The 13,574-nt window shown below is 33.0% G+C and overlaps 1 protein-coding gene across 1 annotated transcript in view; it reads right to left on the reverse strand.

Annotated features, from left to right (window-relative positions):
- LOC117181247 (zinc finger protein chinmo) overlaps positions 1–11,698 on the reverse strand; it is a 172,422-nt gene extending 160,724 nt beyond the window's left edge. Inside the window, exons 1-2 of the mRNA XM_033373811.1 lie at positions 10,841–11,698; positions 3,541–3,768 (exon numbers count right to left, since the gene is read on the reverse strand). Coding sequence (XP_033229702.1) covers positions 3,541–3,768; positions 10,841–10,850 — 238 coding nt within the window. The 5' untranslated portion in view covers positions 10,851–11,698. The remainder of the gene's footprint in view (positions 1–3,540; positions 3,769–10,840) is intronic.
- Between the last annotated feature and the right edge of the window lie 1,876 nt (positions 11,699–13,574).

Genomic DNA, 13,574 nt, shown 5'->3' on the forward strand with positions numbered 1-13,574 from the left:
TTTCGCTGGAAGCGGGTGCAATTATTCAGATTAGCACCCGCTCCCGGCGAAATCCTGCGGTTGTCCTTATGACAAATTTTTAATTATATATATATATATATAAATTGTATGAAGAAAATACGAATTTCTACACAAAAGCATAAATTTTGTTAGCGCAACCTCTTCAACGCGATCATAAAACTCAAAAACCCGAACCAGCCCAAAAGTTCATTAAACAATGTTTTGGTAATTTTCGGTAACTTTGAGGGTAACTCGCCGTAACTTACCATAAGCTACCAAAAATTTCCGGAAAATTTTAAAAATGTTCTAATCAAAGTTTCTGGTCTGTTTGGAATTTTAGGACGGTCCGTGAACCCGAAACCAGTTCCGGTCTGATGACAACCTCAACAGAATTAAAGTCATTTTCCACATCACTATGAATTGACTTTTTTTATGATAATTTTGTTATTTTTCTAAAAAGAAATACTTAAAGTTAGACAGATGTGTACATCGATATTCAGAAAAAAATGTATTTCATTTTCTACTAAATTGTTTATCATTATTTCTGATAACAAATCAAATAATTTTGTTAAGAACCCTAACCAAATAGAAAGTTTGCAAGCTCAATATTATACGTTCAAATAAAAAATTCTCAGTGCACTTCAATACAAGATTAATGCAAGTGACCGAGTACACGCATAGTCATACGAGAGTAGAAACTGAAGTTTCAGCCAGGCAGAATAGAAGCGCGAAGTGGTGCGAATCTCGTGAAGTCAGCCTTTCGCATACGAATTCGCACATCACTTAATAGAGTGCAAAATCGGGTAATTATTTCGGTAAAAAAGAAAAAAAAAGAAATAAAAACAACAATGCTAAAGCTTTCATAAATAAAGGGTGTCGAAGCATACACGGGAAAAACATTCTTGAGGCGAACGAGTGAATCGAGAAAATATTGAACTCAAAGAAAGTGTCCGCTTAGAACAGGTAGAACATTTAGTTAGAAGAGTTAAACATTTAGTTACTTTACGTCAATTGTTCTCGTAAATCAGTAATTTGGACAAAACTACTAAGTTGGAGAGTTTATTATTTTCGACAGATTATGTATAATTTTATTATCTTTAGTTTAGAAAAAAATTTAGTTGTTTTAGAAATCTTTTAACTTACCAACAATGCACCGGCGCTCTTCCGATAATTCCTTAAGACACATATTCTTAATATCCCTATTATAGCCATACTTATTAGGAGTTTGACTATACGATATCCCTGGTATATGGAAAATGGTCAAGGATATTCATTTTCAGTGATCCAGGGATCTCACTTAATTTCTTCGTTCGTTTTCAGCGAAATGGTTAGCTATAATAAGGAATAATATCCCTGTCACAGCTCAATTTTTTTACCGTGTAATAATTAAAGTGCCACTTTTCTCAAAACATGTTTTATTGGCTTGCAAATTCTCTACAATTCCACCGCACATTGTGATTAACAAAATCTTATTTTTAAATAATTTAAACCCTTTTTATTTAAACAATTTGTTTTAATATGCGAAATACGAAAAAACTAATATACAGCGCTATTCGATTCTGTGGAATAAATTGCATAACATCCTTGCATTGGACAATTTTTTTCTTCGCCCAATTTTTCATGTAGTATGAGTGTCATGTGATATGAGTTCTATACACGGTAAAAAAAATTGAGCTGTGGCAGGGATATTATTCCTTGTTATAGCTAAACATTTAGCTGAAAACGAACGAAGGAATTTAGAAAGATCCCTGGATCAGCAAAAATGAATATCCTTGACCATTTTCCATATACCCGGGATATCGTATAGTCAAACCCCTAATAAGTATAGCTATAATAGGGATATTAAGAATAGGTGTCAGAAGCAATCATCGGAAGAGCGCCGGTGCATTATGGGAGCAGCGAAATAAAATGGCGACGGTCTAATCGGGAGCAGTGACAGTTGAGATTTACTTTGGACAATTAAACGCTGTTTACTACTTAAAATGTGCGCGAATGTTAATATTAAATAGAGTTTGTGTTGCGTTAATAATAATTTACAAGTTTTTCTATTGCAAGCGGTGACTATATTGAAATATTAAGAAACGCGAGAAAAACAACAAACTTGACTTCCAAATGCATTACACGGATTTCAGGGAAATTCATTTTCGCGAAACCAAACGAAAATTGGCTACTGTAAGTTAATATATTTCTATAACAACTAAATTTTTTTTCTAATCTTAAGATAATACAATTATACATAATCCATCGAAAATAATAAACTTTCGAACTTAGCAATTTTGTCCAAATTACTGATTTACGAGAACAATTTACATAAAGTAACTAAATGTTTAACTCTTCTAACTAAACGTTTGACCTAATCCAAGCGTACATTTTCTCTGAGTTTAATATATTCTCGATTCACTCGTTCGCCTCAAGAATTTGTTTTCCGTGTACCAGTGAAATCTCACTGGTCGAAACAGCCAGAAGTGTGTCATTGACCGTCAGAGAGATTTCACTGGTCCACTTAGTGGAATTCTGTCACTGGTTTAATTAGTTAGGTTCACTGGTTACTCAGTAACGCAGTAGTCATCTGATCGTACGCGTTGTCTTTCATCAGCTGGTTAGGTATGACATCATTCATCACTTTTTTCAGAGATAAGATGGCCTCATCTCTGCTATAGTGCTAATTAATCGTACTTTACTCTGACAGTAATAAATGAGGGTTCGACATAATGTATTGCGTCCATTTTCAAGCGAAATATATTATACATATTCCCTGATTATTGCAGTCAGGTCCCAAATATTTTAAAAACAAACACTAGTACACAATAAAGTTCGTTTTCACTTGAGAATTTCAAAGACGCGACTAACGACACGTATGTAACAGACAACTGGAATTTCATGTCTTGGCCGCGTGGAGCGCTATATCACTGGTTGGATCTACCATTTGGCGCCACTGGTATCGTCAGCAGCGCTCGTTATTTTAGTCACTTACTGGTTTAAGAGCATAATAAAATCGTAGAACACACATACTTTAGCCATTTTTTACAGCTGAATCAAATGGCCCAATTCGTTTTTTACACCTTGCATTTTTACCAAATTATTTGAAGAATATTTTTTAAATTAAAAAAAAATTTCTTGAAATTCACCTATCTATTCATGTATATCTATTTTTAAAATATTAATTTTTTATGACCTTCTGACTAAATAATTCGTATGAAAGTTTGTAAAAATTGAGATAATTATAATTTTCGCTTTTGAGCTTTTTATTTGATTCGTAACGTTTTCTTTGTATATCATTTATAAATTTTATATTAATTCGTTTTTTTCACACCAAAATTGTTCATGACACTTACATTGTGGACAGAGGCCAATTTTTAACGATATTTTTCTCAAAAAGTACTAACTTTTTCCAACTTTCATATAAATCTATCTAAACGGTATGCTTATTGTTTATAGCTTCAGAAAAATTAACTAATTATATTGCCTCAAATCAACATTAAGAAAAAAACAAATACCCGATAATATACAGTGAAATAGCTAAAAATAAAGTTCACTTACCCTCGCAGAAAAGGGTGACATCCGTCAGACTCTCACTTTTGAAGAGGTTTGAGAAAGCTGTAGCCAAGTTGTTGCCGAAACTGTTCCATTTAAGGCAAAATTGTTGTTGTTGAGAGTCCATGATGCCACCCCTGGGCCCAACCCCGTGACCTTCACCGCCCCTGTCACTGCCTCCTTCTAGTATAGACTTCCCTCCTCTTTCGCACCCGTTCCCAACTGTTCCTCCAGCTAAAAATAATGTATTATCATTTGAATTGCGTTACTAAGATTGATTCATGAATACATAATTAAGCTGCCACCCTTTAAATCTGAATTAGTAATAAAAAACTTTTACTTGTCATTCCTAATTAAAATTTGCTAATTCAATTCATAGTAGCTCAAATTCTACAGGGTGAAAAAACACCTAGGCTGATTTGGTACTCTCCATAAATCTAAAATTCTTAAATTAGTTGAGTGAAAATCAGTAAAATTTGACTAATATTGCAACCAAGGGACAATTGATCCAAATTAACTTATTAAAAGTGAAAAATATTGATATTTTCGTCAAATTTAATTAATTCACAACAGAAGAATTTACTAAAATTAGTTGGTTTACATCTTAATGAAGCAGTACCGTTTTTTTCTTTTCAATTGGTCACTTTTCACTAATTTAGACTTCGAAAGTACCATAATTATTGAGACAATATATATATTTATTTATATGTTACGCAACAAGTCCGAAATTATACTATTTTGTACCCAGCCCGCTATGTACACTGTATTTTGTATAGAGCTGTTTATACATAAGACGTGATATGATATTCACTGTAAAGTTTACTTATAATTTGATTCTTTATTACGCAAAAGTAAAATGAAACATGTTCAAAAAAAATTTATTTTCATTTAAAATTACTCGTCAATTACTGTTAAAAAGTTAAGACATCATTCACTTTAAGTTATGCTATCATTACGGATCTATTTATGGTTAAAAGTTAATGAACTATGGCATCTTCACTGTTTATTGACATACAGTTATCTTTCACAGGAATTTCTGTCAATTTGGCTTAAAATACTATCTGTATCTCAAAATTATCCATGTTATCCATATTTGTCTTTCAGTACAAGCGTTCAATGCCATTAGTACAAGTATACTACTGGTAAACAGTAAAAAATACGTCAAGAAGATACTAATAATAATTTTGCCCGGCTAATGTTTACATAAATACGTATTCGATTCGCGCAGTCACAAATAAGAGTGAATAAACAGCTCTGTAAAAAATACATTGTACAGAGCGAACTGGGTACAAAAATAGTTTTACCGGGCCCCTGATTTCGGGCTTGATACAAAATGGCTTGTATTGAGCGTACTATGCACGAAAAACGCTGTACAGATCGGGTTCTGTAAAATTTTTGGCAATATCACGACGATAACAGAAAACTTGACATAATATTTTCTAACCTTACCCGACCCGACGTGGTTCTGACGCGAGACACACCATCTGCCCCCTTGCGATCACATGTGGAAAGTTCGACCGGACCCAGATCGGAATTTGGAAATAAGTTCGGCAATTTCTGCACGGGAGAGAGTAAAAATGAAGTTAACCTGTTCATCATTTATCGAAGTCTGAAAAATTTTTATTAGTGATATTTATATCGTCAAGGTCGAATGTCATACATTGCGAACTTATTGACTTGTGAGGTTAGGGACGTCCAACTTGATGTTTTTTCTCTCAAACTGCACGAAAATAATTTCCGTTCCTAAATTTGTACATCAACTTCTTATGCATTCACAGTAACTAAAAACATTGAGAATTCATATAAGACACCATGCTTTTAATGCAGAAACATGCGTATTTTCTAACAAATAAATGAATAAAAACGAAAAATTGTTAGAAAAGAAAGGACTTTAAATAATGTATTATCCTGAAGTAAATGTTTAATTTGAATTTAGCGCGCTTATCTCTAAATATTTCGTTTAATCGACAAGGAAATATTTTCAGCTTACAAAGATACAGGTAAGTTCTTTCAAAAAATGTATTATAAAATAAAGCGTTAAAATGGCAGCAATATTTTCAAGAAAGTTTACAATTAATCTTAAGCTTCTGAAGATTGTCAGCAATGTACTGGAGAAAGCGCCGTCATTTTGAGCGCATTTGACTATTTATGCGAAAAAAGACAATTTTTTCCAGCTTTCTAGAATTTTATATTTGTTGCTTATATTATGAAAATAGAGATTACTTTATACAAAATGTATAAATTTCCGGAGTAGTAACATTCTAGATTAAATGTTTTTTATATTTTCTCGAACATAAGCTCACTTTTTAAATCTCATTCCGTGTGCACCATGTGCGTTAGTCAAACAAAAATAATTCCGAAGGAATATTACGAAGATTCAAAAATATTTAGTCTTAAAATTCATTTATGTGCATGTGTGATAGCTATAACTTTGAACATTGTTTTTCAAAGTATAATAGTTTTCTTCGAAATGCAAACATTTTTCCCGATCGGGGCTCGACCGGCGCTCCACCAAAATTTCTGCACGGACTATACACGCAAAAGAAAGATCCATAAAGTTTACTGAAAGTGTAATACTTATATGGAGTTTGGACAACATGACTCATTACTAGATTTTATAAGAAGTTCAGTTAAATCTATTGATACTCTGAACAGTTAGAACAGTTGACAAAAATTAAAGTATATTGAAATGTGAACGACAATATTGTCTTAATTTGAGTCAGTGTAACTTCACTATGAATCAGGAACGTACGCGTGTGGCTATTTCAATCAGTATAAATTCGCTAAGGTACAATGAAAATTTACTGAAATTCCAGTAGTTCTTCACTGATGTCTTGCTCACTAAAATTTCAGTAAACTTTTTCTTATAAAAAAACCAGTGAAGCTACCATTTGGTTACCAAATGAATTAAAAGAAGTTTAACTTCTACTAATTTAATTAGTATAATTGGACTATAAATGATTAGAAAACATCTAATTAGTCATGGAAATACGTACTAAAGCGTTTGCTAAACGAAGTTGCACTATTTCAATTAGTAGGTTTTTAACTGCAGTGAAAACATTTAATAGCCTTCCCTTCTATAGCCCTTCTGAGAATTGACGTCGCGCCACATGCACGTGTAACAGGAGGTGCACGGGATCTGCGGTTGTCACTCAGGCGAGCCCTCAGGCGTCAACAAACAGAAGCAGAGCGAGCTGGAATGAGTTAGTTCCCACCCACCGTCATCCCGAAAATCGGCGTTATAGAAGAGTTTCACTGTATGTCAGATTCAAAGAGAGACTAGATTTTCAGTTAACTGTTAATCATTCTTAGTCAATTTCACAGTTAAAATATGCAGAAGTACAACGCTGATTCCCGGTAAAATTTCACTGATTCAGTGAATTTTAAAACATCAGAATTTAAAGAGAATTTTATTAAATAACCAAAATTTTGAATGCGAAATACAGGAAGTCGCTAACGTGAGATTTAAAAAATACAGTCAAAGAAATAATCTATAAAAATACGTCTAAAGAAATAATCTACCCTTTTCACGCTTACGTGAAATTTAGACACAAAGTTGTGAAAAAACTCGCATTGCGACTTTTGCTTAAGGTTTCATACTACTCTAGGTTCTAATATCGATAGTAAAATTTAAATGATGTATGTATCATTAGAGAGGCCGTGCGAAATAGTAACTAAAGGTTTTTTGTAGATTTTCACAATCCAGCTTTAGTAAATTATGCACGTGTATGCTCGAAAGATGGGTGATGCAAAAATCTAATGTACTTTAAGTTAGGAACGTTCATTTAAACGAAAATAAAAGAAATATTTTTTCAATTTCTTTTTTGCTTACATCAATTAGAACGACGAAGAAAATATTCTGTCGGAAAGAATTGTCAAATAAAAATTTTGTTAAGAGGTTACCTACCCTTAAACATCACTCATTATTTAGACCTGCCTAATGCAAGTTTGATTGTCGATATTTAAAAATATAAAGATGTCAAAAATTATCTTTTTTTATCTCACTACTCAAAGAGTTGGTGAGAATGTTCGGTAAGACCCCTAAAAACAATCCTTAATATGTCCTCACCTAAAATGTTAAAATTAAAAAGTTTAATTGACGATATTTGGAAATACAAAAAAGTCCAAAATTCTCTTTCTTTATCTCAATAATAATAGAGTGGTTGAGAGAGTTCGGCAAGGCCCCTAAAAGCCACCCTTAATACGTCCTCACCTAAACTGTTAAAAATGATAAGTTTGATTTCGATATTTGAAAATACAAAAACGTCAAAAATCCTCTTTTTTAATCTTAATAATTATAGAGTGAGTGAGAAAGTTCGGCAAGCCCCATAAAAACCACCCTTAATATATCCCCACCTAAAATGTTAAAAATGGCTAGTTTGATTTTCGCTATTTGAAAATATAAAAACGTCAAAAAAATTTTTTTACCTTACTAATTATAGAGTGGGTAAGAAAATTCGACAAGACCTCTAAAAACTACCCTTAATATATCTGCACCTAAAATTTTAAAAATGACAAGTTTGATTGTCGATAATTGAAAATACAAAAAGGTCAAAAATTCTCTTTTTTTAGTTCTTGCCGAATTTTCTCACTCCCTCTATAATTAGTGAGGTAAGAAAAAGAGAAATTTTGATGTATTTATATTTTTAAATTACGACCATAAAACTTGTCATTTTTAACCTTTTAGGTGTGGGAATAATAGGGGTGGTTTTTAGGGGCCTTGTTGAACTTTCTCACTCACTTTATAATTAGTGAGGTAAAAAAAGAGATTTTTTGACGTTTTTATATTTTCAAATATCGACAATCGAAATTGTGTTTGGCATGTTTGAATAATGGGTGATTTGTAAGGGTATTTAATCCCTCAAAAAATAAAAATTTCGAAAACTTCTTCCAATGGAATATCATTTTTTGTCATCCTAAATGATTTAGGCAAAGCAAAATTCGGGGAAAAAATCTTTAATTTCGTTCAAATGAACGTTCGTAACTTCAAGGACATAAAAATCTAGCGTTCTTGAGCAAATTGTGTATCCAACGGTATTTAGATTTAGCGCTCCATACTTGCGTTAGAATTCAAGAAGCGCCTTTCTAAGGAAGTAAGGTGGGTCTACTGACCTCGAAAATGTTGGAAGTGCAAAATTTAGGTGGAAGTAACGGGTAAGCGCCCCCTAATTATAGAAAAAACCTTTTACCTGTTATTTCAACGTGAACGATCAAATTACATATAATTCCAAGAAACATTAGGTTCACAATTTCAAATCGTACAATGGTTCTTCCCAATTTCTACGTTTATAAATCCTAAAGTTTCCATTGCAAAACTTTCGTGATTTACAAATTCCTCTAGAATTCTAATTCCAACTTTTATTCCAAAATAGCGATATTCTTTCCTTTTTAACTTTTCGAATTCAAAAATTTTTTATTTAATAGGCACTTGAAATTAGAAATTACCAATATCATAACGCTTTCAGGTCGAAGGTGTTTTTCCTGTTTATCTATAAACACTGAAGAAGATCGAGCGAAATTGAAATGAGTTTGAAAACTGCATTTAATATGTGTTCTCAAAAAATATCAAACACATATTTTCGGCAAATTTTTTTAGTAAGAAGTCTCACTGAATTTTTAATATATTTAACTACAGAAGAACCATTGAAATATGACTAAAATCAGCCAATTTTCACTGATTGAATTAAATTGAATTTAAAGAGTATAAAGCATCAGTCAAATTGGCTGATTACTCAATGAAACCAGTTATTTATCTAAATGTAGACAATATCTCTTAACATTTATCTTCAAATTTGAAACAGTGAAAATTCATTAATGTAAAGATTATCACTGGCAATCAATGAGAATTTCACTGATAATCAGTTATATTTTACATGAGACCAATGCAATTTTTACTAAAGTGATACCGGTGACACTCTTCTAGTTATTTTAACCATTTAAATCTTTATTAATTCAGTTAAGAGAGTTTTTCTGTCCCTTTAATTTTTGAATGACTTGAGTTATAAATTAATCTCTTGAGTCTTAATTATAGTGCAAAGTGAAAGTTGATGATTAGAAATGAAAAAGTAAAATAAAACTAATAATTTGTAGAAATTTGTACTAGAATGAATTGTGGCTCACATTTCACTGAAAATTGATTTAAGCTCGAAATGCTTAAAACTGACAAAATTGATTTAAACTCTGAAATTATTCACTTTTAAATATTAAAAATGTTCGATTCTTCAAATTTTTGAAAGGGGTTTAGTTTAAAATTACTCAATCTCGAAGCTTTTTTTTAATAATTTAGTCTCAAAAATTTTTTACGCTGAACCTTGAAATGTATTATCATTAATATTTAGAAGCTTCAAGTTTAATCGTTTTAAATCTGAAACTATAAAAATTCTTAAATTTGATTTCTTGAATTTGAAATTATTAAATTTTTTACTGTGAAAAAGAATAATACTTTATTCGAGTTTTATTGATACATTTGGGACAACATTTTTAATGAGGAATTTTAGCCTTAATTATTCATTTAAGCTATACGTTGAGACTTGTTTATTTTTGGGGGGGAAACTTTTTACCATTAATTATTCACTAAGTAATTTTAAGGAACACAGATAGAAAAAATATGTTTATACTGAGTTTACAAAATGTGATGATTAAAAATAAGATTTATAACATATACATAAGTAATACTACAGCCCAACTAATTCTTAAGTTAACTTTGATAAAGGCAAATATTAGGTGCTAACAATTGAGATTCTGTTGAGACTTGAGCTAGACAAAGTATAACCTTTGTTAAATATGTTGTCAAATTTGTTGGACTGTTGTTAGATTGTAGTAGAGTGCAATACTGTGATTAACATAAAAAGATAATGAGAAAACTCTAATCACATCATATCCGCGAAAAACACTAATAAAAACTAACTTTGGCAATTAAATTTCATTATACCCTAACGTCACTCAAAATTAGAAACGACAGTTTACAATTTTTTCCCCATAAACGATGAACTAAAATTCAAAAAGTTTATATTTATGTTTTAAATGACAAGTGATTCCCTTATTTTCCTACGCATTTTAAATTCAAGTTTATAAAGAAATTAATTCCATAGCCCTAATTTTACTGAATGTATAGCGTTTACTTTTTCCCAATACAATTTAATATTTAAAATTTTTTTCGGTTTTTTGTTCTGTAAAATCGAAGGATAGAAAAAACGGAAGACCTTGTCATAACCTCGATCACAACACTCTCGTTGCAACTTTACTTTAGAAACTCATAATCGTCTAATATTTGCTCAGTATTTGTTCTTTAAAAAATGCAACGTACCGGCGTTCATCAATTAGGTGAGAAGTGACAAGTACGAAGGTCTCGAAAGCGGTTTTGGTTATTTACTCGTGCTCCTCATTCATGAGTCATTGTCAACACCGCTGCTTGCCGCGCGTGGATGTCTTTCGCACAAGGTCGATCAAGCTCTTGATTCGTGATGCAATCGAATTTTGCACATCGATTTCGAAAATGTCATTGCATGCATATCAGCCGCACTTTCTAATCACCTCTACAACATATCACTACCTTTCCAATAGAATTCGCGGTACAATGCCACTGTGAAACACCAATACAACATCCCGAGAGTTTCAAATTTAAATTGATTTTAAACACTTAAAAGTTTCTCACTGATTCAATTGCGGCTAACACTACTGACTGAACACAGTTGGAAAGCAACACTTCCGTTATCCGTCTTCTTGAGCGTCGAAATCAATGCCACCTCCTACCAGAGAACATTTAAAGTTCACCGAGTTAAAGAAATATTTCTGTTAACTCCACACATTTATCCTGTCAATTATTTAGTGCTTAGTGGTACGCCTGCTTCGATCGCGGATAGATCGTCGATCCGTAAAATATTCACTATGCCAGTCATAAGCGCGCCAAATTAAAAAAAACTCTTCAGCGCTACTTCTTCAAACACTGGCAACAAAACGAGAAGTTGTGTCATCTAATCCAGTTCCTCGAAACTTCAAAAACCGGTATCACTTTTAGGCCCCTTCCCTTCGCGAAAAATTGCAACAATACGCTTTAAGCCACTAATCGCGATTTCTCGTCAAGGACTGATTGCACGACACGTGTCAACCGCAGAAATGGAAAGTTGAAATCTAAAAGCTGAAAAAGTCGGATGAATCGTACCGAGGAAGAATGCGTATATGGGTCATCGGTGCCGATGCAAATGCGGTTGGTCGAAATAGTACGAGTGCGCGGGGTGGTGGGGGCAAGAGGGCCAGGGAGGAGGTTTCAGTTCTCTCGGTGAATTTGTATGGGGAGGGGGTGTGAGAGAGGAGGGGAATAGATTGCCTAAGGCTACGATTGCCGAAACTCGGTACGCACGCTGTGCAACTGTGTTAAGCTATGTCCCTCGACTCTCCTAACTTCACTCTCACGCTCTTGCCCCTCCTCCCTCGACCCCCTCTAATGCTCTTTAGATCACCAATCCCTGCCACTTTTCTAATATAACACGTGCCAGGGCCGACGAACGCAAGTCAGAGACCACATACCAAAAATCGGCAGAACAAGGTCTTCTTTGTTCTCGATTCCTTTCTTATTACGTCTTGATGGTCTTGGCTTGGTCCGCAGATGCAGCGGCTTCCTGGAATTAATTTGATTTGACGAAGACCAAAAGTGCGTGTTGCAGAAATAGCAAAAAATTAAACGACAGGCAATCATTACAAAATTATGTTGAATTTAATTCAATTCCCTTGGATTCTCTGTGAACTCGAACTCTTTTTGCATTTTCATCTCAATGAGAATGTATTGGTTTTATCTGAAAATTGATTGCGCGGATTTAATAAATCTCAACGTTTTCAGACTCACTGATTGAGAAAAAATTGGTCTTTACTTCCGTGTCCGCCTTCGCCGACGTCGTTGCCTGTGAACACGATAACTTTCGAAGAAATTATCGGATAGGATATTTTCCTTTGGCACAATATTTCAAGGCCTTAAAATAAAGCACGAGTTCGTTAAGCAGCCATTTTTGACTAATGGCTCTGGATTTTATCCATCGAAAATGCTTTTTAAAAAATCAGAAATTCAATTTTCCAGCAAAACTAAGCGAGATACAGAAAAAACGTTGAATTGCAAAATTGTTTATCTCAAAAAGATCTAAAAATTTTCTTACAAAAATTTTCTTGATAAAACGCAGTTCTTTTAAACCGTCAAAAATGTTATTAAAACCACAAAATTCCATTTTTTAGTTATACTATGCAATTTAAGAAAAAATGTTTATAAGAAAAATTAATTATTTTAGAAGTTTTATAAATTTTGTTAACAATATTTTTCGATAAGCATTTTTTCGTCAAAAACACACGGTGGGGGCATAGGGGCAATCGCCACCACCAAAAGTTCTCAAATTGCATATACTATCAGCAAATATAATCCATGCATGCATCTAATACAAAGTAGCTCCTCCATAAGTTTTCAAATCGCCCCCACCAAATTCAGTTTCTGGGTCCGCCCTTGAAACTGCTTGACGGAAAAAAATTTCACCTAAAACTGAAGTACCGAACCGAGTACAGAAATGATTAAAATATACATTTAATATGATAAAGTTCAACACAATATAGACAATTTTGCGTTTTTAAAATTCGTTACTCGAGTCCGAAACGCGTGACACGCGATGCAAATGTTTTTGTTAAGGCCGAAAGGGTTTCAACAAAAGAGGATTTACAATTATCAAATTACAGAAGTCAATGGTAATACATTAAATTTTTAAAGTTACAAACGTGGAAGATTAAAAAAACCGAGTGTAGCGCAAGGTAAATAAATTATCGATCGCGAAGCGCAAGATCCGCCAAACACATGTGCCCATACTTGCAAGCGTAGCGAGCTGTGCGCGATCCGAATGTGTCTGCACATCAGACAGATTTTTGCATTCTCATCCTAATAAGAAAGTATGGGTTTTATGTAAAATTTGAATTAATCGGTTTTAATGAAATCTCCAAGTTTTGAAACCCCCTGAACCAGAAAAAAACTATTTTTACCAAGGTGTGTCTGTTTGAATTATGTCTGTAGT

This window comes from Belonocnema kinseyi, chromosome 10, assembly GCF_010883055.1.
Source record: "Belonocnema kinseyi isolate 2016_QV_RU_SX_M_011 chromosome 10, B_treatae_v1, whole genome shotgun sequence".
NCBI classification, from domain to species: domain Eukaryota; kingdom Metazoa; phylum Arthropoda; class Insecta; order Hymenoptera; family Cynipidae; genus Belonocnema; species Belonocnema kinseyi.